Genomic DNA, 22,123 nt, shown 5'->3' with positions numbered 1-22,123 from the left:
CTCAAATTCACTAATAAGATTGTATGTTCAATTGTAAAACAGCACTATGAACCCACTCCATATGTTTTCTCTGTCTTTTCCCTTCAAAACGTTGTCTGGAAAGCCTAACTCTGGTGTTAACAATCTCCCTAAAAATTAAGACACCACACAACTGAAGCTTTGGGTGGCATCCAAAGCATATATTTACTTTGAATTGTTTTGCATGTCACTATGCTACAGCAATGGGCAAGTCCAAGCAGAGAGGTTGGCAAAATATTTGATGTTATACACTGGTAACTTCTGTGGATTTGGCGAGGTCGGCATTTGTGGTCTTGGAGTCAGTGATGTTTAGTTTGCCTTGGGAGCCAATAGAGCAAACATGGCTATATATTCTGTTAGGACAGAAAACGTACAACAAAATAATGCACATATTGTTCAAAATGCCACTACCAATGTGGAGTCAGTCCAAAGCACAGATCTGAAATGCATTAACTCTGGCAGCCCATGTCAAGCTCAAACTGCTCCCAAAATTGATTCTGACAGAGATGCTGTTTGGCTTTCGTCTTTCCAATTCCCCCACCTCCCAGGTATACGTGTACAGGATTGCATCAGATTTAAAATCCAAATCCTGCAGCAATGTGGGTAACATTTAATTAGCTATATCCTGCTCTAAATTTCTTCACCTTCTTCTTTTGCATCAATATTTATGCAAGGTTGCACAGTGATCTTTTCAAAAGTAAAACAGTCTTTGTATTCTGTGAAGATGTCTTGCAGATGTCCACAAGGTGGCAGCAACACCCATTTGCAAAATAAAAATAAAAATGTGCTTTCTCTAAAATTCCTACATTAACTAGAACTTCCTCACCCCAACCACCCCTTCTCTGCCCACGCTGCTAGATCAGTTGAAGTCAGCCCTGTGGTTAGAATGGCAGAAGCCAACAATAAGAGCACAAGCTGTTCCCCTGAGCAAGCTGGCCCACACCTTTTCTATAGGTCCAAACTAGAAACCTTTCCTCTGGGTCAACCTCAGAGTCTTTGGTTTTTAGAAAATCCCCTGCAGCAGGCGTGGCCAGCTGCTGTGGGGAGTATCCCATTGGGCCCACACTGGGCTCCCTTGTATTGACCCCTCCTCCAGTTCACCTCCAGGCAAACAGGTTAAAATCAATTAAAAGTCGATTTAGATCTGCAGAGGTCCAGAGATGGCTGGCTGACCTGTGGCCATCTTAACCTCAAAGTCAGTTTTATCAGAGGGGAGGAAGGAACAATACGCAAAACGAGCTCGGAGAGCTGTGAAGAGCCATGGAATTGCCAGCCATAACATTAGAAATACCTTAAGTAATACCTTAAGTTGAATTGAGAAAAATATTGAAAGCATAACATCAGCGTGACATCTAATATTTCACAAACCATATACAGTAATGAATTGCAGAGAGCCCTATGCACATTAGGACATATCTAAGAAATCCCACCTGCTTCTGCTAAGGGTGGTTCTCGCTCTCCCCACATGTGCAGTGGGGCTTTTTCTGCACCCCATTCCTACTGCAGCCCCACCTGAAGCCAAATTGCTCCTAAAGTTAATTGGGATGCTCCATACAGGGAATTGGACTTATCTCCTTGCAGTTTGTCAATTCTCAGTTGTGGTGTGTGTGAGAGAGCAGCTTGGGTGGGGATGCATTGGGAGCGGGACAGAAAAGTCCCAGTGTGCACTATGTGTTTACTGCCTTTGGTCCTTTAGCTCCTACCAGCATAATTTTATTTATTTATTTATTAGGGTAGTACTTAGGGATGCGGGTGGCGCTGTGGGTTAAACCACAGAGCCTAGGGCTTGCCGTTCAGAAGGTCGGCAACTTGCTGATCAGAAGGTCGGCAGTTTGAATCCCTGCAATGGGCTGAGCTCCTGTTGCTCGGTCCCTGCTCCTGCCAACCTAGCAGTTCGAAAGCACGTCAAAGTACAAGTAGATAAATAGGCAGCACTCCGGCGGGAAGGTAAACGGCGTTTCCGTGCGCTGCTCTGGTTCACCAGAAGTGTCTTAATCATGCTGGCCACATGACCCGGAAGCTGTACATCGGCTCCCTCGGCCAATAAAGTGAGATGAGCGCCGCAACCCCAGAGTCGGCCACGACTGTACCTAATGGTCAGGGGTCCCTTTACCTAGGGTAGTACTTGCAGGACATCTTTGGGAGAAGAAACGGCTTAAGGACCCTGCACGAATCTGGAGTGGAGTCCCTAAGGCCTTGTACATCTCTTTCTGGCAACTCCTGCAGCTAAACTGGTGTCAAACATACTGCTCTGCTTTCCTTTAATGTACATCAGTGAGACCAAGAGGGGGCTTCTTGTTAGGGCAACCCAGGACCTCCCTTCACGCTGCCCAGGCTTGTACCCTATAGCGGTCACTTGGGTGCTACTAACACAGCAAAACCAACACAGGAGGCAGAGGTTATGAGTTACCAGTCTCTGCAGCCGCAGCAGGTGCTGCGATTCTCCAGCTGTTTGACTTCACCCCTGGAGGCACACTCCATTGTCCTTCGTACTTAAAGGTAAAGGGACCCCTGACCATTAGGCCCAGTTGTGGCCGACAATGGGGTTGCAGCGCTCATCTCGCTTTATTATTGGCTGAGGGAGCTGGCGTACAGCAGGTGGGATTTCTTAGATATGTCCTAATGTGCATAGGGCTCTCTGCAATTCATTACTGTATATGGTTTGTGAAATATTAGATGTCACGCTGATGTTATGCTTTCAGTATTTTTCTCAATTCAACAGAATATTTTTATTATTTTTTATTTTTTAGATTTGTATACCACCCTCCATCAGCAGATCCCAGGGCAGTAACAACAACAAAAAATATAAGATTAAAAAAAATACACAAAGCAAACCAATAACCCACTCGCCATTCGCTAAACTAGTTCATAATTCCATTTGCAATGCTTTTAGTTTGTGAAATGCTGTCTACGGGTATCAGGTCTTAAAACTGAAATATGATCACTACATTTATTGTCCATCTAGATTAGTGACTTTTTAACAAAAACAACACACATATTATTTTGCTTACAGACCTTGGCTTCTGGATCACTGTTGATGCTACAGGAATCATCTTCATCGCATTGTGGGGCATTTCTGTTTTGGGAAGGAAATGCTACTGTTAGTGTTAGGGCCAAATAGAATGGACAACTCAAAGACAATATTTTTGCATGATGAGTGGCGGACACCTGTCAAACGTTGGCTGCATTCACATGAACAGAGAATAGTAGGCTCCAGGATTTTGAGGAGGGCCTGGAGATGCCCTTCAGATCCTAATGGACTACAACTCCCATCATCCTTAGCTGTGGTCTGTGCTGGCTAGAGCTGATCAGAGTTGGGAATCCCACATTTGGAGGGTCACACGTGCACCACCCTTGTCGTATGTCATTGCATATAAAGAAGGCACTATTTCAGTTATTCCATATCCAGGCTTTATAGGGCTTTAGCACCAGCCCAGAAACACATTAAAAGTCAATTGGTTCCTTCCAGACTTTTCCAAAGCTAAAACACTATTTGTGTTATAGAAATCTGAATAAGTGGCCTGTAAGTGTCTTAAATAAACATGGGCATGTTTAAGGGACACCTTTTGTGGGTGCCATAGGAGGAACTGATGGGCACTCTGGCACCATGTTGGCGACCCTGGAGCTAAAGTATGTGGGCACCAGACTTAAGAATATAATAAATAATAATAATGTATTGTTTATATCCCACCCATCTGGCTGGGTTTCCCCAGCCACTCTGGGCGGCTCCCAACAGAGTATTAAAAACACGATAAAGCTTCAAACATTAAAAACTTCCCTAAACAGGGCAGCCTTCAGATGTCTTCTAAAAGTCAGATAGTTGTTTATTTCCCTGACATCTGATGGGAGGGCGTTCCACAGGGCGGGCGCCACTACCGAGAAGGCCCTCTGCCTGGCCAGCTCTGTTTTCCAGTTATTTCAATAGGATTACAAAAAAAAGAACAGTAATCTACAGCTGCAGTCCAAAACACGTTTACGTAAAGGAAAATACCTTAGAAATCAATGAGACCTATGTCATAGCAAATGCATCTAGGACTGAGGAGTAAAGATGATTAACAGATAAACTGTTCATACCTGAGCTTCAAAGAGGCATAGCGCAATGTTGCTCCTTCAAACTCTTTCAAACTGGGGTCTGGATTTACTGTGGCTGCATGGAGATCCTGCAGGAGGGGAAAACAGCTTGTTATACAGGATGCGAGGCTTTTATTCTATGGATTTGCTTTTATTTTCAAAGAATATTCTTCCTGCAAAGCAGCAGCACCGTGTTTTTAGCGAATATATGTATATAAAGGCATGCACATATTTTGAACACTACAGTTTGTTAGGCGCAGGCATGATTCTGTTATGGGTGAAGATCTGTCCTGCTGACTTGAACAAATGCGTTGTGCGTGAAAAATATCAGAATGAGGTAGCAAGTTAAGGAGCTAGACCAAAATTCCTGTTCTCTCTGGCTGGTTGGATGTCATGAGTGATATTTTTGGGAGGATAAATACGATAAATACAGCCATGGCCATGCAAAATGGTTTTTTTAAAAGGTTAAAAAAGCATTAAAGTGTTCTAAAATCTGACAATATACTTGCCTTCCAAATGTCACTATTAATCTTTCCCCCATTCAGTACAGCAAAATCACTCCATGGCTGTTTCTAGATATATAATTATTCACACAGGAAGAAGCACATTGATAAAAAAATAAAAGAAAGAAAGGAGGGAGAGAGGGAGGGAGGAAAGAAAGGAAGAAAAGGGAGGGGGAACACAAAAACACTGTTGTTAGCATTGATATTTGCAGGTTGGGTTAGGGAACAGGTCACCTCAAGTTTAAACTCATTCAATTTGCTGTAGAATCCGGGCTGGCTCAACATTTGATGCTGAACAAGCAAATTAAAAATTAAAATTAAAAATTTCCACCCCAAATTTGCACTTATGCCTCATTATAATAGCACATTAAGTAATAGCTGTTTGGGATGTTATTTTATCGTTTTTAGATTTATATGCCCTAACCTCCTTTACAAACTGTGTCTATCCCTTCAGTAACCAGCAGAGATCGATTCTCCAATTCCCTGGAACACAGAAATTATTCTCTTCTGGTTGGAAAGCTGCTAAACTGCTCCTGTGCACCTGTAGGCTGGGTCCCTCTCAAAGGCATTTACCTAACAGAAGAAGGTGCCCCTGAATTATTTGCCTCTTATTGTTTGTCTCTTATTGTTGAGCCAGCCCTGAGTACAGAGGTATTTGGAAGCAGTAGAAGTGAGGACCACTTCTAACATTACTTACCAAGACAAGGAACTGGGACAAGGGAAAGTTCATACGAATTAGAGACAGACACAACACACAATGTGCTTGCATTATCATTAGGATATTTGAATGAAAGGAAGCAAATTGTGGAGCTTGACAAGATTGTCTTGGCCTACTCTGAAATATCAATTAAAAAGAAAAGAAAAGAAAACTATTTCCATCTCCCAGTGTTTGATCAGTTAGTATTTTCAAACTGCTAGAACAGACAATATCAAATGTTAGTGGAAACATAAAAAGGAGAGGGAGGGGAAATGAACAATGGAATAAGAAATACAGACAGGCTTCTTGTTGCAATGAAAATCACGACTTCGCAAGAAAATACAGTACAGTGGCACCTTGGTTTACAACCATAATCCGTTCTGGAGGTCCGGTTGTAAACTAAAAAAGGTTGTAACCCAAGGCGCACCTTCGCCAATGGGGCCTCCCCAAAAAATGGGTTGTAATCCCCCCAAAATGTGTTGTAATCCAAAAAAAGGGACACACACTTCCGGGTTTGACGTGGTTGTAATCCAAAACAGTTGTAACCAAAACGGTTGCAAACCAAGGTAGCACTGTATTAAGAGTCTTGCTGGCTAAGATAATAGGCCTATTTAATACAGCATTTGCTGGGAAGGAGGAACGATTGAGAAACCACTCTAAGAATTGTAGTTCTGTGATAGTAATAGGGGTCTCCTAACAACTCTTGGCAATCTTAATGAACTACGATTCCCATGATTCTTTGGAAGCCATGACTGTTTAGTGAGGTATGACACTGTTTTAAAAGTATAGTGCAGATGGGACCCAAGTCACACAACAGCACAGAATGCTATATTCAGTTTTCTTGTTTAAAATCTTCTCACAATCTGTTACCTCCGAGGATGCGGACAGGCTGCTTGGGCGAGTGAAACGGACCACCTGTCTCCTTGATCCTTGCCCATCCGGCCTCATAAAACTGATGGACTCTGCGGGGTGGTGAATGCTTCCCTCTGTGAGGGAGCCTTCCCAAACCTGCTGAACCCCTACCTGCCTGCAGACTGTCTCGCCAGAGTGATGCAAGCTCTAGTTATCTCCAGTTTGGACTACTGCAATGTGTTCTATGTGGGGCCACCTTTCAAGGTGACCTGGAAACTAAAACTACTCCAGAATGCGGCAGCTAGACTGGTGACTGGGAGTGGCTGCCGAGACCACATAACACCAGTTCTGAAATAATAATAATAATAATAATAATAATAATAATAATAATAATAATAATAATAATACCTCACCCATCTGGCTGGGTTTCCCCATCCACTTTGGGCGGCTTCCAACAGAATATTAAAATACAATAACCTATTAAACATTAAAAGCTTCCCTGAACAGACCTACATTGGCTCCCAGTATGTTTCTGAGCACAATTCAAAGTGTTGGTGCTGACCTTTAAAGCCCTAAAGGGCCTCGGCCTGGTATACCTGAAGGAGCGTCTCCACCCCCATCGTTCAGCCTGAACACTGAGGTCCAGCTCAGAGGGCCTTCTCGGTAGTGGTGCCTGCCTTGTGGAACACCCTCCCATCAGATGTCAAGGAAATAAACAACTATCTGACTTTTAGAAGACATCTGAAGGCAGCCCTGTTTAGGGAAGTTTGTAATGGTTGATGTTTTATCCTGTTTGATGTTTTATCATGTTTTTAGAGTGGCTGGGGAAACCCAGCCAGATGGGCAGGGTATAAATAATAACATTATTATTACACTGAAAAAATATTAAAACTGAATTGCTTTCCACTCAGGCCAGATTGCTACTTTTTAAAGCAAGATTTCATATGAAAAGGCACAGAAGGAAAGTAATAGGAGACAGACTATATCTAATAATAAGCAAAATGACAAATTGCTCAGTTATAAAACATTCCCAAGCATGTTTCTGAGATAGCTAAAAGGTTCAAACATCTTCATCTCAGACTAAGTATATCAATACCAGATGCTTCTAACAGGGGCTGAATAGGAAATATGAAGAAAATATTTTTTTAATGGAGAGTAAATTGGAACTCATCTCAAATTCTTTATTCTAAATACTCCTATCTGAGGTGGCCCAAGACATCCTGGTGCCAAAGGCAGAAAAGCCAAATGATGTCCCACTATGGTGGTAAAAATATAATAATGAACTTAGTATGTGACAATCTGTTGCCCTTTCAAAATTACTCCACAGTCTGTCACTTGAGGCAGTCTACTCACCCCTCCTGCCTTTTACTTAACAGTATCCACACACAAACTGTCCAACAATTTTTCCATGGTGGATTGGGAAACACCAACGCAATTTTGATTCAAAGCATTTCTTTGCAATTTATATATAGCTAATTAATTTTTATAAAACCACAGCACAGCACAAAGAAAATAATGTGATTCTTAGGTTGAGCTCAAGGCCAAAGGAAATAAGAATATTCTCTGATGAGTCTAGGCAACCATCAAGCTACACATATTAATGTGTGGAGAGGCAGGATATAAATCTAAATAATAAATACACAAATATAAAGGAGGAATATAATGTGTTATGGATGGCACCTATTGTGTGTGTTTGGATTTATTGGTTTTTATTTCCCCTAGCTGAGGGACAATCATTTTTTACTCTAGAGGATGTATGCAGAACCAGCTAAAACACAAAAGATTCCTCCCAATGTTTTACTTGCCAGGTTCAAACAATTGCTACTGCCAGGACATCTTATTCAAAGTGGTCTGTGGTGTCATATTGCCCAATTAGGTGTTTTACTGCCTGATTTTTGGGTCATTTCCTTCTACTAGTAAGAAGTTTTGACTAACATTTAAAACAGATTTGAAAAGAATGGCAGTTTCTGCTCTTTAGCATGGCATACAAAAAAAATCAAAAGTTCAGATTAATGAGGTTAACGTACTGAGAGCCCCCCACCCACGTCTTAAACGAAAGTGGCAGTACTTTAAAAACTGTATTTGAGACAAAAGCAACAACTCGGTAGTCTACACATTAGAGATCTAGATCTGCAATTGATTTTTTTCCAGCCGATATTCATTGCACAACTCTTACAACTGAGCTGAAAAAGACAGACCACTTTTTAATGCTTTGCGGGGAAGAATACTTGGGGATTGGGGGCAGGGAGTTTGTAGCTTCTCTCAAAGACGATAAGGGTTGATGCCTACAACATTTCATTTGTTGTGTGGTTGTCACTGCAAACTGCTTCGCCATGGCACAGCTTCTCCTGTGTGCAATGGCAACGAATGGCTGCTCTGATCCTCTTGGCAACCTAGATCACTTCTAGCACTTCCCAACCCATCAGGTCCACTTATACTGGTATGACAAGTCCTTAAACTCAACGCAGCCGTATGCTATCTACGTAGTATGAAGCATGGCTCTGGAGGAACAGCTTTGTGAGATTACTAGGGCTTCTTCTTGCTTCAGGGGCTTCTCTGCAGGCCTAACAAGTTCTACTTTTCTTTTTGATGTGCCGCTGAACTCAAGACAAGTGTGAATGTGGACCAGCTGATCCACCATTTAGTTTGGCTCTAATCCATGTGGATTGCAACACTCTTCCATTTGTTGTTGCATGTAGCAGTAATATGGAGAAGTGGCAATCCCATGCAAGATTAAAGCAACTAACTGGCACGGCTGTCGCAGCCACTAGTTTGCATGAAGCAAGAGGAAAGATATGCTAATATTCTTGGTTTCTGATGTATCAAAAGTCTTTAAAAAAAAAAAAGTTAACCTTTTAAAATGGTTCTCCACCTGTCCACAGACTCAAAGTATAGCTGTCAACTTACAGATTTGAAAATAAGGGACCAGCAGCCTTGAAAATAAGGGATCAGCAGCCAAAGTAAGTCAACCAGCTGAAATGCGAAGTTAAAAGGGACCAGATAATTTTGGAGAGCAGCGCCGGTTTTTAGCCCTTCGTTTCCAGAGCTTGCTGCTCAAGACACCAGCTGATGAAACACTGCAATTAAATAACTACAAGCAGCAACCACTTTTCGCGCAAAACCAAGTCCAAGCTACGAAGATGCTGCTGCAGTTCTGTATCTTTTCTCTCGTGCTCCATCTGCAGCTCTCAGTTCCGTCAGGCGGGACGGGAGGAAGGGCGGGGGGGAATAGCGCCCGAAGTAAACCCACAGATCAGACCATCTATGCTAGTCTACCACTACAAATCTATGGGAGAAGCGCTTGCGGTCCTGCCTCTGCCTCCTCCTCCTCTCTCTGAACTGCTTTCTCTATGGTTGCCCTCGCTCTCCTCTCAAGGATCCTCAGCAATTCATAGGCCGTGCCAGGCTGCCCATCTCATCCGGGTCCTTCGGCGGCACAGCCACAGTACGGCCTGGCCGGAGCAGCAGTGGCGGGCAGGTCCCAGGCAGAGAAGCTCAGTTCAGCGGCTGCGAGGAGGATGGTGGCAGAAGAGCCCTAGGCTCCCATCAGTCCCAGTGGGGAGGGGCTCCCGGGGCCGAGGCTGGTGAGAGGAGGCGGGGCGGGCAGCCAAGCAACACAGTTGGAGCCTCCCTCCTCCCTGGCTGGCAGGGAGGGTTGCAGGGAGGGGAGCTGCTTCCTCTGAAACCCGGGAAATTTAAGGGACATCATCAATAAGGGACAGCAGCGGGACATGGCACTAGGATAAGGGAGTTTCCCACCAAATAAGGGATGGTTGACAGCTATGACTCAAAGCAGAAAAACAAACGTTACCTCTGTTTCTGGAGTGGGAGATGGTGTGATCGAACTAAGGGAGCCTTTTCTTGAGCCTTGAAGTTCTGCTGGTATGGATATGGGACGTTCCCATTGGGTTGTTCCTGTCGGTATGTGCCAATAATAGACGCCCGCTATGTCACTGATCTTTTTCCAGCCTGGAGGCAAGTCAGGATCTGTCTGAAATGAGTGATCGCTCCATATATCTGCAGGGAACAAAAAACCCCAAAACACTGTTAACATGTGAAACAAGTTCAAAAAAACCCCAAAATCAAGTGTTGCAGAAACACTACAGTTCTGTCATCGGCGAAGCAAGGTTAAAGTAATGGTATCTGTATGACACAATTTTGCTTCTGAAAACAACAAGACAGCAGTCACTGGCATGGGGCCCGCAAACAATTATCCCTGAGCATATGTGGCCCGGGACAAAAACATGGTTGTCCACGCTTGGTGTAGACAATGCTGGGATAGACCAATGATCTAACTTGGCCTACGGCAGCTTCCTGTATTCCAGGGGTATTCAGGTATAATGGACCTACAAACAGACAAAGGAGTCCGCAAAGAAGCCAGAATATCTTGTAATGACTAACATACTTAACCATTTGATTTGATTTTTTACTGAAGATTATTTTCTAATACCCAGAACATGTCGGGTCATGCAGTAACTTGAATAATAACCTATTACTGGCATTAAGGCTGCCAGAATCACGCTAACTTTTGTGTACTGATTGCGATTCTGCCACGTGACTTGCAAGGCTCCTTATTACATTGTACAGAGCTTTCAGATGTGCTTCATAAACCTAAGCCAACAATGAAGATCCGCTGAGAATGAAAGGTTTTAATTATTCTATACACACACTGTCTGTTTTAAAAGGTGAAATGGGAAAATTGTTTCTGGAAACAAGCCAGTTTCCAAGCACCCTCGATTCTTTGCCACGAAACATTCCTCCCCTTAATACAGTACAGTACTGCAGTCGCAGTACCTTTTGCAGGAAAAGGCCTTTGGTGGTAGTAGCTGGAATTCAAATCATGGTATGTACACAAAGGCAAAAATGTACAATGCTGCTCACAATGAGCCACTTCTTCCAAACCAAGCAACCAACAAAAGATGAAAGGAAAATTACATGTAATTATTCATGACTACAGCATAGTATGCCGTAAAAGTTAGAGAACCAAATATGAATGTCTTTGAAGTTTAGAAGCCTCCAGCAGTGTTTTGACTTGGAAACAAAAAAGCAAAACAGATTTCAGTAAGATCTTCAATAAGGACAATATGACTAAACAAGTAAAAGAATACACACTGCAAGATGATTACAGAAACCCCTGCAATTAAGACAAGAGAATATTTTAAGTGAGGAGCCTCACCAAATTAAAAAGAAATTTATTAAATAGAATTTTAAGGCTTGTGTCCAATTCTCTGAATACTTTTCTTTTAAATATAACAAGGCTATCGTGTACTATAAACATTATATATCTGCTTATTGAAGTGTGTAGCACTTCATTCTGCTCTAGTTGCTTCTGAGACTAATTACAAATATACTGGGTGATATCCAGCATTAATCATACTCAATGGACAAGTCAATTAATTTCAATGGATCTACTCTGAGTAGGACTTAATTGGATATCAACTATTATTATTATTATTATTATTATTATTATTATTATACATAGAGAAAAAATGTTTATAGGAATCACACTGAGAAATAATATCTTTCTATTAATTCAGGCCTTCTGAGCACTGAAGTGTTGTATTATCCAGGGTTTCCTTTAAAATGTTGTTCTTTAATGAGAAAGAATTTTGCCTCACTTCCTAGAAAGACTATGTAAAGCACCCCAGAATTCATATACTGTCAGTTTTGCTCCAAATAGCAGCTTGCAAGTGAAAAAAGATGTTTATGGGAAGCCCAGGGAAGTTATAATCAATAAGAATTCACTATATCTTGTTGGCCATGAACATCAGATTCACACTAGTCAGAATGAGCCTGATGATTCTGCCTTCCGGCTAGTTCCTCCCTTTCCTCTGAAAACCAAGTCTGGTTTACTTAGGTCTTGAGGACAGAGCCAGCATCAGACTGGTTTCACGGCCTGGTTGCCTGGAGGTGATTATTACGGTATTTACCATAGGCGACCAGGTGAGTGGCTTTCTACAAGTGTAGCCTATGAAGTCTCTATCTTAATTAATATTGAAATGTGGGGACCATAACAACACACGTGGTAATAGCAAAACAGTATTACGGTTATTAACAAAATGTATTTATTTAGGCTGCAATTCCATGGCCCCTTGAGAGGACAGCTGAGGAGCCAGATCTCTATTTCAAAAGTGTAGCAGATCCACCCTGGAATGCCTTTTTGTCATACAGTCGTACCTTGGAAATTGAACAGCTTAGTTCCCAAACGTTTTGGCTCCCGAACATCACAAACCCAAAAGTGACTGTTCCAGTTTGCGAACTATTTTGGAAGCCGAACGTCTGTCTGAGCTTCTGCGGCTTCCAACTGGCTGCAGGAACAGGAAGGGGGCACAAGGCTCTGGCAGTGTCTTGGAAGCCTCCAACCTTCGACCTCCTTCCCATAGCTGGGAAAGCACTAAACAGGCTTTTGGGAAGGAGGCATGAGGGCTCTGCCAGCGCCTCGCTTATGTGGGGTTGTGTGTATGTGGGTCAAATGTTGCCAAGGGCTGCCCAAAATGCCTTGAGGGCCACATGCAGTCCTTGGATGACGAGTTGGAGCCCAAATATTGCTGGACTTCAGCTTCCATCATCCTTGACCATTGATGGTGCTTCCCAAGGCTGTCTGGAGATGGAATCCAACATAATCTTGAGGGCCATAGGCTCTCCAACCCAGCCTTAAATCATCATCATGAAAGATGACAGAATGTGGCCCAAGCATCATGTACGCCCTATGGTTCTAAATACGGTTTCTGTTGCAATATTTTTCTTGTTTCAACATAACAGTATTTAGAACCACAGGGCATACACTTGGTTAGAGGGTTAGGGATGAGTTTGGGAAAAAAATGTAAGGTGCAGTAAAATCTGAGTAAAGTAATATATTGCTGTTTTATAACTCTCTCCTCCAGCTGTCACAGTCTACCACAGAGCTGATTTATTGCTACAATAAACTCCATTCTATATGATATGCTCCAATTCAGATGCTGAATTTGGCAAGGTGATGAAAGCAAATTTGGGAATTCAATTTGTGTTTCAAGTTGTGATGGTTTTACTGCACTGTACTAAAATATTACGACGACTTCCTAAAACAAGATGGAAATCAACTGCTACTACAACTTGACAGTGCCGTAAACAATACATTGGATTTGGTGGTCATTAGTGTTTGGAATAATAGTACAATTTTAACAGTTTTTCTTTTACTGCTTTTTCTCCAAAGGAAAAAGATAGCAAATCAAAAAGTACCATAACATGAATCATTGCTTGGCCTCAATTCAATTAGACAGAGATAAAAATTGCAGGAGGCAGCAGTATCTCCATATGGCACAACTGACCTGAAAGTGCAGTAAAATGGAGCCAATTTTCTCTTCCATTATTTTGCAACTTCATGAAGATATCTTTTCTAGTATGGCAGGCACCCCAAGGCTATTTTACAAGGTCAACAGTCACAAAACAGAAATAGTCTCATAGATGCAACAACAAAAATGGGTTTAGGTATCCCTGTTTTTTCTTAGCGAATTGACATCACTGTTCCTTATATAACATTTATCAGTATTGTAAAGTGGTACCTCGGGTTACATACACTTCAGGTTACAGATGCCTCAGGCTACAGACTCCGCTAACCCAGAAATAGTACCTCGGGTTAAGAACTTTGCTTCAGGATGAGAACAGAAATCGTGCAGCGGCGGCGTAGCAGCAGCAGGAGGTCCCATTAGATAAAGTGGTGCTTCAGGTTAAGAACAGTTTCAGGTTAAGAACGGACCTCCGGAATGAATTAAGTACTTAACCCGAGGTACCATAGTACTGTATATTCTTCCATGATTCAAGGCAGCAGAGAACCACACTGCTTATATAAAATATTATTACAGTAGGAATACAAGAAAGGAAAGGATAATGTAATATTGAGTGCAAAGAAATATAACTATGCATACTATAGTGTCTAAAATTAGAAGGCATACAATTAAACCCTGGTTTAAGGAGGTTTCTCCTCACCAAAATATCCTACAAATTACATTTATAAAAAGCATGGAAGTTTCAATAGCTCGTTCCTACAAAAGAGAAGCAAAACTCAGTCAATTGTTCTAGAGTGAGAACCTCTATTTTCTATATCAGTGTTTCCCAACTGGGGGACATATGCCCCCAACCCCGAATATTCTAAGACGGCCACAGGTGATACAGAATAGTGATACAGAACAATGTTTCCAACATTTTTTCCAACTGTGGCCCCCTTTTGACCTTGTTTCTTTCCTATGACACCCCCCCCATTTATGTGCATTTAACACGTAATAAACTTCTGGACATAAATAAAACTCAGTAGCTCTAGCGAGACATAACAGGCCAAAAGAGATACAAGCAGACACAAAGGAAGCACGCAGATTTAAAATATAAACAGAAGAATCTTGATGTGTTGTTTCAAACAGGATTCAAATGAAGCGGCTATGTAACAGCTGTAGATTGTAACTCCACTTTTGCAAATGTCCATACTTCGCATGCAAGTGATTATCACAGTTCAATGCCGAACAATTTTATTTAAAAAATGTTTCCACTACTCTGCATGCGTTGCAGCAGCACAACCTATCCTCATAGTTCACAATGAAAGTCAGCAGATAGGTCCTTCGAAAACTCATGGCAAGAAACCTGAGTGCAGCCCTAAAATTAAAATGTGGTGAAAAGCAACATTCGACAGGACAAATAACTGCATCGCAAGCCAAACAAGCATGTCTAATTTTGGCAGCATTACTCAATAAGAAACTGAGATATAAACAGCCAAAAGTTGGCCATTTGGAACAGTCCTCCTTCACAGCGTGCAACTGGTTGCCAAGACAACAGGATCCTCTTCTTTGCAAAAAAAACCTTCAAGAAGTCCAACGATGATTCAAAAAAGGAAAAAAAAAATCTAGTTCCAACAGTTAAGAGCCAGCTCGATGAAACCTGCGGAAGTTTAGTCATCAAACTGAACTGAACTGAAAACACCTTAATTAAAGTTTTTCATGTAAAATTGGAGAAGCTACTTTATAAGATGATGTGTCTGCATATGTTGTTTTAGAGTGCTGTGTTTCACATAACAACATTGTCACCTTATTATAAATAGGAAGCTAAATCTGAGAGAGAGGCTGAGTTCACACCAGGGCTTTCAGCATTTTTAATGCCTCCAAAATCTATCTTGATGTTTCCCATCCACACTAGTGGGTGCTGATCGATGGGAGATATTTGCACTATGTGTTGTCCCTTCCCCTCAATTAGTATTTCCCAATCCACAATAATTCTAGAAAACAATATCTGCCGTGCGCACGCACACAGGCACAGTATATGTTTAGCTGCATGCATGCACCTTTAATTCCTATTTTACTTTATAAATGCAAGTTTCACAAAATACCAACTTGGTGTAAAAGAGCAGTCAATTCATCATTTTGTTTTGACGCTGCAAACCAGATGCTGCAAGCCACCTCCCTGACTACAAAAATAGCTACAATATTAATTGGGAATAAATATAATCGTTATCAGTGTGCTGCCTTTTCATGACACTTCAAATCAGATGTCTGAGATGTCATCCTCCACAAGCAGAATGGGGGGAGCCTTCCTCCCACAATACACTAAGCATAGAAGGTGAGAAGGTGTGACGAGAGGTCACATGAAGCTATAAATCTGAATCTGGGCTTTATCATGTCAATGCGCATAACAACAACAACAACTCCACATGGAAAATCCAATGGCAAGGAGAAGCATTCTAGCACACCAAGTTTTCTCAGTGCATGACACCGAGGGAGGAAAAGTGTTCCATTCTGTAAGCCCCTAGCTGGGGTCTACAGTGGGGTCTACAGTGGTATAGTTCAGACACAGGTTTACCATCTTATTTTATGCTTGTGAGAACTCAGTCTAAGTTGGTTTAAGTACTTAATTCATTCCGGAGGTCCGTTCTTAACCTGAAACTGTTCTTAACCTGAAGCACCACTTTAGCTAATGGGGCCTCCTCCTGCTGCCGCCGCGCCGCCAGAGCCCGATTTCTGTTCTCATCCTGAAGCAAAGTTCTTAACTTATTTCTGGGTTAGCAGAGTCTGTAACCTGAAGCGTATGTAACCTGAATGTATGTATTTAGTTGTGCAGTGGTACCTCGGGTTACAGGTGCCTCAGGTTACGCGTTTTCAGGTTGCGCACCGTGCCGAACCCGGAAGTACCGGAACTGGTTACTTCTGGGTTTCGGTGCTTTGCACATGCGCAGAAGCGCTGAATAGCAACCCACGCATGCGCAGACGTGGCGCTGCAGGTTGCGAACGTGCCTCCTGCAGAGATCAGGTTTGCAACCTGAGGTTTCCACTGTATGTAATTTAATGAGCATTTGAGCACAGTTTAATTAGCAACCTTATTCATTAATATCTGGAGTGTAAAAAATCCCCATAATGCTACTTTGTAGAACTCAAGTTGTCTGTTTTTGCTGTAGTAACATTAGAAACTATAGCAATATTTGTTTTTTTCAACTATACTTAGTAGAGATTATTGTGTGATTTTTGCTGTGTCTTGACTCGAGTTTTATTTATGTCCTGAACTTTATTATGTGTTAAATTTTGTACTTTGTATGTTTCTATGGATTACATTAATAAAAATGGGGGAAATCAGAGATGACTTCACAGATCATTCAGGAACCTGCAACATGAGGATTTCCTTTTTCCGACAATTATTTTCAAACTTGTATTTTGTATGCTGTCCACCAGGTGGCATCAAGCACTACACTTTTTTAAAAGGCTACTGCGGTTCATGTCAAGAACTCTTTCAAAAACCTTCCTTTGCCATCCGCAACAGGTTTTGCTCCACAGATAACACTATTTATATACAGCTGTATCTTGGAAATCAAACAGAATCCGTTCTGGAAGTCTGTTCGACTTCCTAAAGCTTCGAAAACCAAAGCGCGGCTTCTGATTGGCTGCAAGAAGTTCCTGCAGCCAATTGGAAGCTGCAGAAGCCCCGTCGGACGTTTGGCTTCCAAAAATAGTTCACAAACCGGAACAGTCACTTCCGGGTTTGCTGTGTTCGGGAGCCAAAACATTCGGGAACTAAGCTGTTCCAAAAACAGCAAAAACCAATGACCTAGAATAAGAATTGATTCAGGAAACAGTAGCAAAAGTGCTCCTTCGTTGGACAATATTGTATTTATGTGCTCAAAAAGTCTTACTTTTTCACACATAGAAATGTATTAGTCGAACCTGTATCATTCTGAGTCAGTATAGATCAGGGGAAGGGAACCTCTTCCAGTCCGAGGGCCATATTCTATCATACGTTAACTTTTGAGGGCTGCATGAAAGTGATGGACAGGGCCAGAGCAACAGATGCAGTTCTTACCTTTTTATACAGTAGGTGACATTCTAGCCATGCAAAAGCCATAGGTTTACACACACACCTCTAACCCAGGCATGCAACAGACATTTTCACAGTTCAAGGACACATTCAGAAGGAATAGCACTTGGGGTTGCGTTGAGCAGGGGAGATCAAGGGAGTCCTGGGGAGAGTCCCAAATGCCAGGTAGAGAGGTTCCCCTGGTATAAGCAATACTGAACTGCATCTGTGACAACTTCCTGTGTACCTACAAGTGATGAATACTGGTTGGATCAAACCCATGTTTTCTTTACAAAAATTAAGGGTGTTAGGAACTTGTTTGCTACAGTGATTCTGACCACTCTTTTGCACAGCGCTCCGAAAGCTCTGACTAAAATCTCCTCTGGGATTTATCAGAGGAAAAAGCATACTACTGTTTCCTACTCAGAGGTAGGAAGAAACTGGCCTTGGGAAAAGAGAGTGTACAAAAAGCTATACAGTGGTACCTCTGGATGAGAACAGGATCCGTTCTGGAGCGCCGTTCGCATCATGAACAGAACGCAACCTGTGTCTCCACGTCTGCGCGGGTCACGATTTGCCACGTCTGCACATGCATGTGACGTCATTCTGAGCGTCTGCGCATGCGGCAAAACCCAGAAGTAACCCGTTCCGTTACTTCCAGGTCGCTGCGGGACGCAACCTGAAAAGATTTAACCCGAAACGACTTAAACCAAGGTATGACTGTACTTTAGAGTTTGGGTGTATCCCCCCCTGGCTGCCTTGCTGAGTGAATGGTCATTCCAACACAGGTAGGTAAAGGACCTCTGGAAGGTTAAGTCCAGTCAAAGGTGACTATGGGGTGTGGCACTCATCCCCGTTTTCAGGCTAAGGGAGCCGGCCTTTGTCCGCAGACAGCATTTCCGGGTCATGTGGCTAAACCACTTCTGGTGCACAGAACACCGTGGTGAGGGCCAGAGTGCACAGAAATGCTGTTTACCTTCCTGCCGTTGCGGTACCTATTTATCTATTCGAGCTGGTATGCTTTCAAACTGCTATGTCCACACAGCAATACTTGAGCATCTGGCCATGTGAGGTTTTTATCATGCTTGCACAAAAACAGGACTTTAAAGTATCTAGATTAAAAAGGTGGTTTTATTAGTAAATATCAAGAAATAAAACCAATGATGCAACCGAGAAACGAATCCACAAAATAAATTGTAGGTGGTATTCAACTAAGTTTTACTCAGAGGAGATCCAATGATATTAAAGAACACAACTAACTTAGGTTCATTACTTTCAAGAGGCTTTGTTGAATACCACCCATTGTGGTATTTAGTCCAAACACTTCAGTCTGGTTTTCCCATTTGTGGAAGTTTTAATCAGCTGCACTTATGATTTTAGAAAACTACTAGGCTAAAAATCAGCACCCACATATTAACATCTGGATCAGAACCTTAATGGAAAACAATTCACCAAGCTGCATGAGTTCTGACCCACATCTTAATGTGGAAATGCTCCTATTTTCCAAAATGATGATCCCATACATAGGCTTTTTCTTTGGAATCCCTAGGCTGCAATCCTAACCCCATTTAAGGTTAAGGTAAAGGTACCCCTGCCCGTACGGGCCAGTCGTGTCCGACTCTAGGGTTGTGCGCCCATCTCACTTAAGAGGTCGGGGGCCAGCGCTGTCCGGAGACACTTCCGGGTTACGTGGCCAGCGTGACGAAGCTGCTCTGGCGAGCCAGCACCAGCGCAGCACACGGAAACGGCGTTTACCTTCCCGCTATAAAGCGGTACCTATTTATGTACTTGCACTTAAGCGTGCTTTTGAACTGCTAGGTGGGCAGGAGCTGGGACCGAACGACGGGAGCTCACCCCACCACGGGGATTCGAACCGCCGACCATGCGATCAGCAAGCCCTAGGCACTGAGGTTTTACTCACAGCGCCACCCACGTCCCTTAACCCCATTTACCTGGGAGTAAATTCAACCAGACTTCCTTTGGAGTAGACATGGTTAGGCTTGCGCCATTAGTCAATCAAGCCTAGAAGCTTGGAGCTTGTCCTTTTGCAGATTTGGGATCAGCCAGTTGGGGAAACTGGCCTTGAAGCATATCTTTATAGGTGTTGGATTCATTAATAAAAGGCAAATTGGGGAGGAAAGGAAAAACTACTTACCAAGACAAGTTGTTTCTTACAACTACCACTTAACTAGGCACTATGCTGGGGGATGGAGCCCTGTGGCAGTTCACTTGCTTTTTCCTGGAAGCTAAGTAATTCAGCTAACTAATTCCCATGGGCTGCAAGAAGATCAAAGCTATCCATTCTTAAGGAAATCAGCCCTGAGTGCTCACTGGAAGGACAGATCCTGAAGCTGAGGCTCCAGTACTTTGGCCACCTCATGAGAAGAGAAGACTCCCTGGAAAAGACCCTGGTGTGGGGAAAGATGGAGGGCACAAGGAGAAGGGGACGACAGAGGACGAGATGGATGGACAATGTTCTTGTAGCTACCAGCATGAGTTTGATCAAGCTGCGGGAGGCATTGGAAGACAGGAGTGCCTGGCATGCTCTGGTCCATGGGGGTCATTAAGAGTCGGACACGACTAAACGACTAAACAACAACAACAACAACAAAACTAATTCAGCATGCTATCAAGGCAATTTTGAGGCTAGTTTTAATTTATAGAAAAAAATGCATCAAAATCTAAAAGGGAGGCTCTGAATTTGCTGGTAGGATGCAATAAATTATTTGAAAACTGTCCTAAAAATAATTTTAGCCACCATGGTGCTTGCAGGCTAGATATCTACCAGGCAATCTAACCTAGGTATGCGCTTCAGGAAATCGTAGGGAACATCAGCTCACAACCAGCCAAGCAAATATTATGCAGCCATCAAATGGCAATTCACCATGCTCCAAATGAAGCCTGGCTTTGTAACCCAATAAGTAATGGGGAAGGAAGGAAAGGTAATAGGGAAGCAGTATATCATCATAAAACCAAATATGAAGAAGCAAAAGTTTTATAAAGTGAAAGTGCACCACATTGCCATTGCTGCATTGTTGATAAAACCGTAGATTTTTGCAAACAGGTTTTTGGTTGTTTTTTAATTTATCCGATCCATCCAGCTAATTAAAGCCTGCTGTTGCTGGGTAAACAAAAGTGGTGCCAAGATGTAATCTGGCTGATGGATGAATAAAAAACTGGACTGCTCGGACAGTCCATTTACAGTAATGTGCAGAGACATTAGAGAAGTCGCCCTCCTGTCGCTTCTCTCCTATGATTCACTCAAAATTCAACATCAAGCTTAGTTACCACTGATAAAGCATTTGAGTATTCCCATTTTAAAAAGAATTTATTATTTTTGGTTGGTGTTTTGCTGCCTCGGCAGAGCCCTGCTCTACGTTACAAAGTCTGCTGACAAACTGAAAATTTAGAAATTCCTAAACTCCACTCCCTCCGTCTTGGTGACAAAACTGCCTGTTCTGAACCACTGAATATCTGAGTGCTTTATTAACTAGCATGCATACATAATCAGCCAACTCATTTGCCAAAACTGCAGGTCCTGACCCAATAATGCCTCTCTGTCCCATCTGCCCATAAACAAGGTACGATATCTTACCTGCCACCATATATCACAATTTCACAACAAATATTGTATTCCGAGAACAGATGCACAAGCAGTAGACTGCCTTTGTGATACTTACGGAATTATCTACTTAATGTAAAATGGTCACAGTGACACATTGCTCAAATGAACCCATTCGGTCCATGATCGGTTGACATTCCTGCATTTTACGGGGCTGGACTAGATGACCTCGTGATCCCTTCCAACTCTACAATTCTATTATTCTAACCAATAATTCCACCATCTCAGATTGGGGCTTAATTGGGATTGTGAGCCTTCCCATTGTGCCTGACCATTGGCAAGGCTGGGGCTAATGATAGTTGCAGTCCAAAACATCTGTAAAGTACTGTACGAGGTTTGGGAAAGCTGCAGTAGAGGATTATCCTTTCCTATTCATTGGCTGGCTGTATAAACCTTACAACTACTGTGGCTAATATTGTAATGTAAAAACATCTTTGGATATTGTCCTTAAAAATCTATGTATTCTAGCAGCAAAATCTTGGTTCTTTTTAAAAAGAAGCCTCCCATTTCTCTCCACCCCCCCCCCCACAAAAAAAGTTGATTGCTTTGGAATTCAATTAAGCAAGACAATGCTCTTCATCAATTGTCTGTAGAATGACAATACATGAGACAGCCTGAAGCTTTAAGTTGCAGGCATCAGATTCCTATGCTAATGCACAATGAATGCAATTATACCAACTGGTCAACCCTGAATAAGGAGATATTCTCCAATTGATAGTAAATAATGTTGCATTGTACCTTCCACATTTTAACAGTACATTGTTGACTTTTTTCTGAATGTCACACAAACCATGTGAGCCAGGTGAAGTCACTAAGCTTTGTAAAATATCTTTAAAAAATATTTATATTCTAGCTGAATAAAAATATGTAACTGATTTATAAATCAGTTTCTGTTCACTGAATTAACAATGACTTCTAACTTTGATTTATTTAACTGTCCTGGTGATTAACCCACAGTGTGAAACAATAGTGACCCCTCTAAAAATGAGCTGGAAAATGATTCAGTTAACTGCCAAATTTATCTGCCAGAAACAATCAGACACCGCTAAACAAATGAGT

At 42.3% G+C, this 22,123-nt stretch overlaps 1 protein-coding gene across 8 annotated transcripts in view; it reads right to left on the bottom strand.

Moving 5' to 3' along the window:
- APBB2 (amyloid beta precursor protein binding family B member 2) overlaps positions 1-22,123 on the bottom strand; it is a 173,252-nt gene that overhangs the window by 61,303 nt on the left and 89,826 nt on the right. For 6 of the 8 annotated variants that reach the window (XM_081875747.1, XM_081875750.1, XM_081875744.1 and 3 more), the window contains 4 exons: positions 9,953-10,158; positions 4,599-4,661; positions 4,093-4,178; positions 3,034-3,094 (listed from right to left, as the gene is read on the bottom strand). In XM_081875747.1, the coding sequence (XP_081731873.1) occupies positions 3,034-3,094; positions 4,093-4,178; positions 4,599-4,661; positions 9,953-10,158 (416 nt within the window). The remainder of the gene's footprint in view (positions 1-3,033; positions 3,095-4,092; positions 4,179-4,598; positions 4,662-9,952; positions 10,159-22,123) is intronic. The other 2 variants (XM_081875752.1, XM_081875751.1) reach the window with 1 other exon arrangement.

The sequence above is a fragment of the Podarcis erhardii genome (genome assembly GCF_964252035.2).
Source record: "Podarcis erhardii genome assembly, chromosome: 9".
Lineage (NCBI taxonomy): Eukaryota > Metazoa > Chordata > Lepidosauria > Squamata > Lacertidae > Podarcis > Podarcis erhardii.
This window is presented reverse-complemented; position numbering and strand designations above follow the sequence as displayed.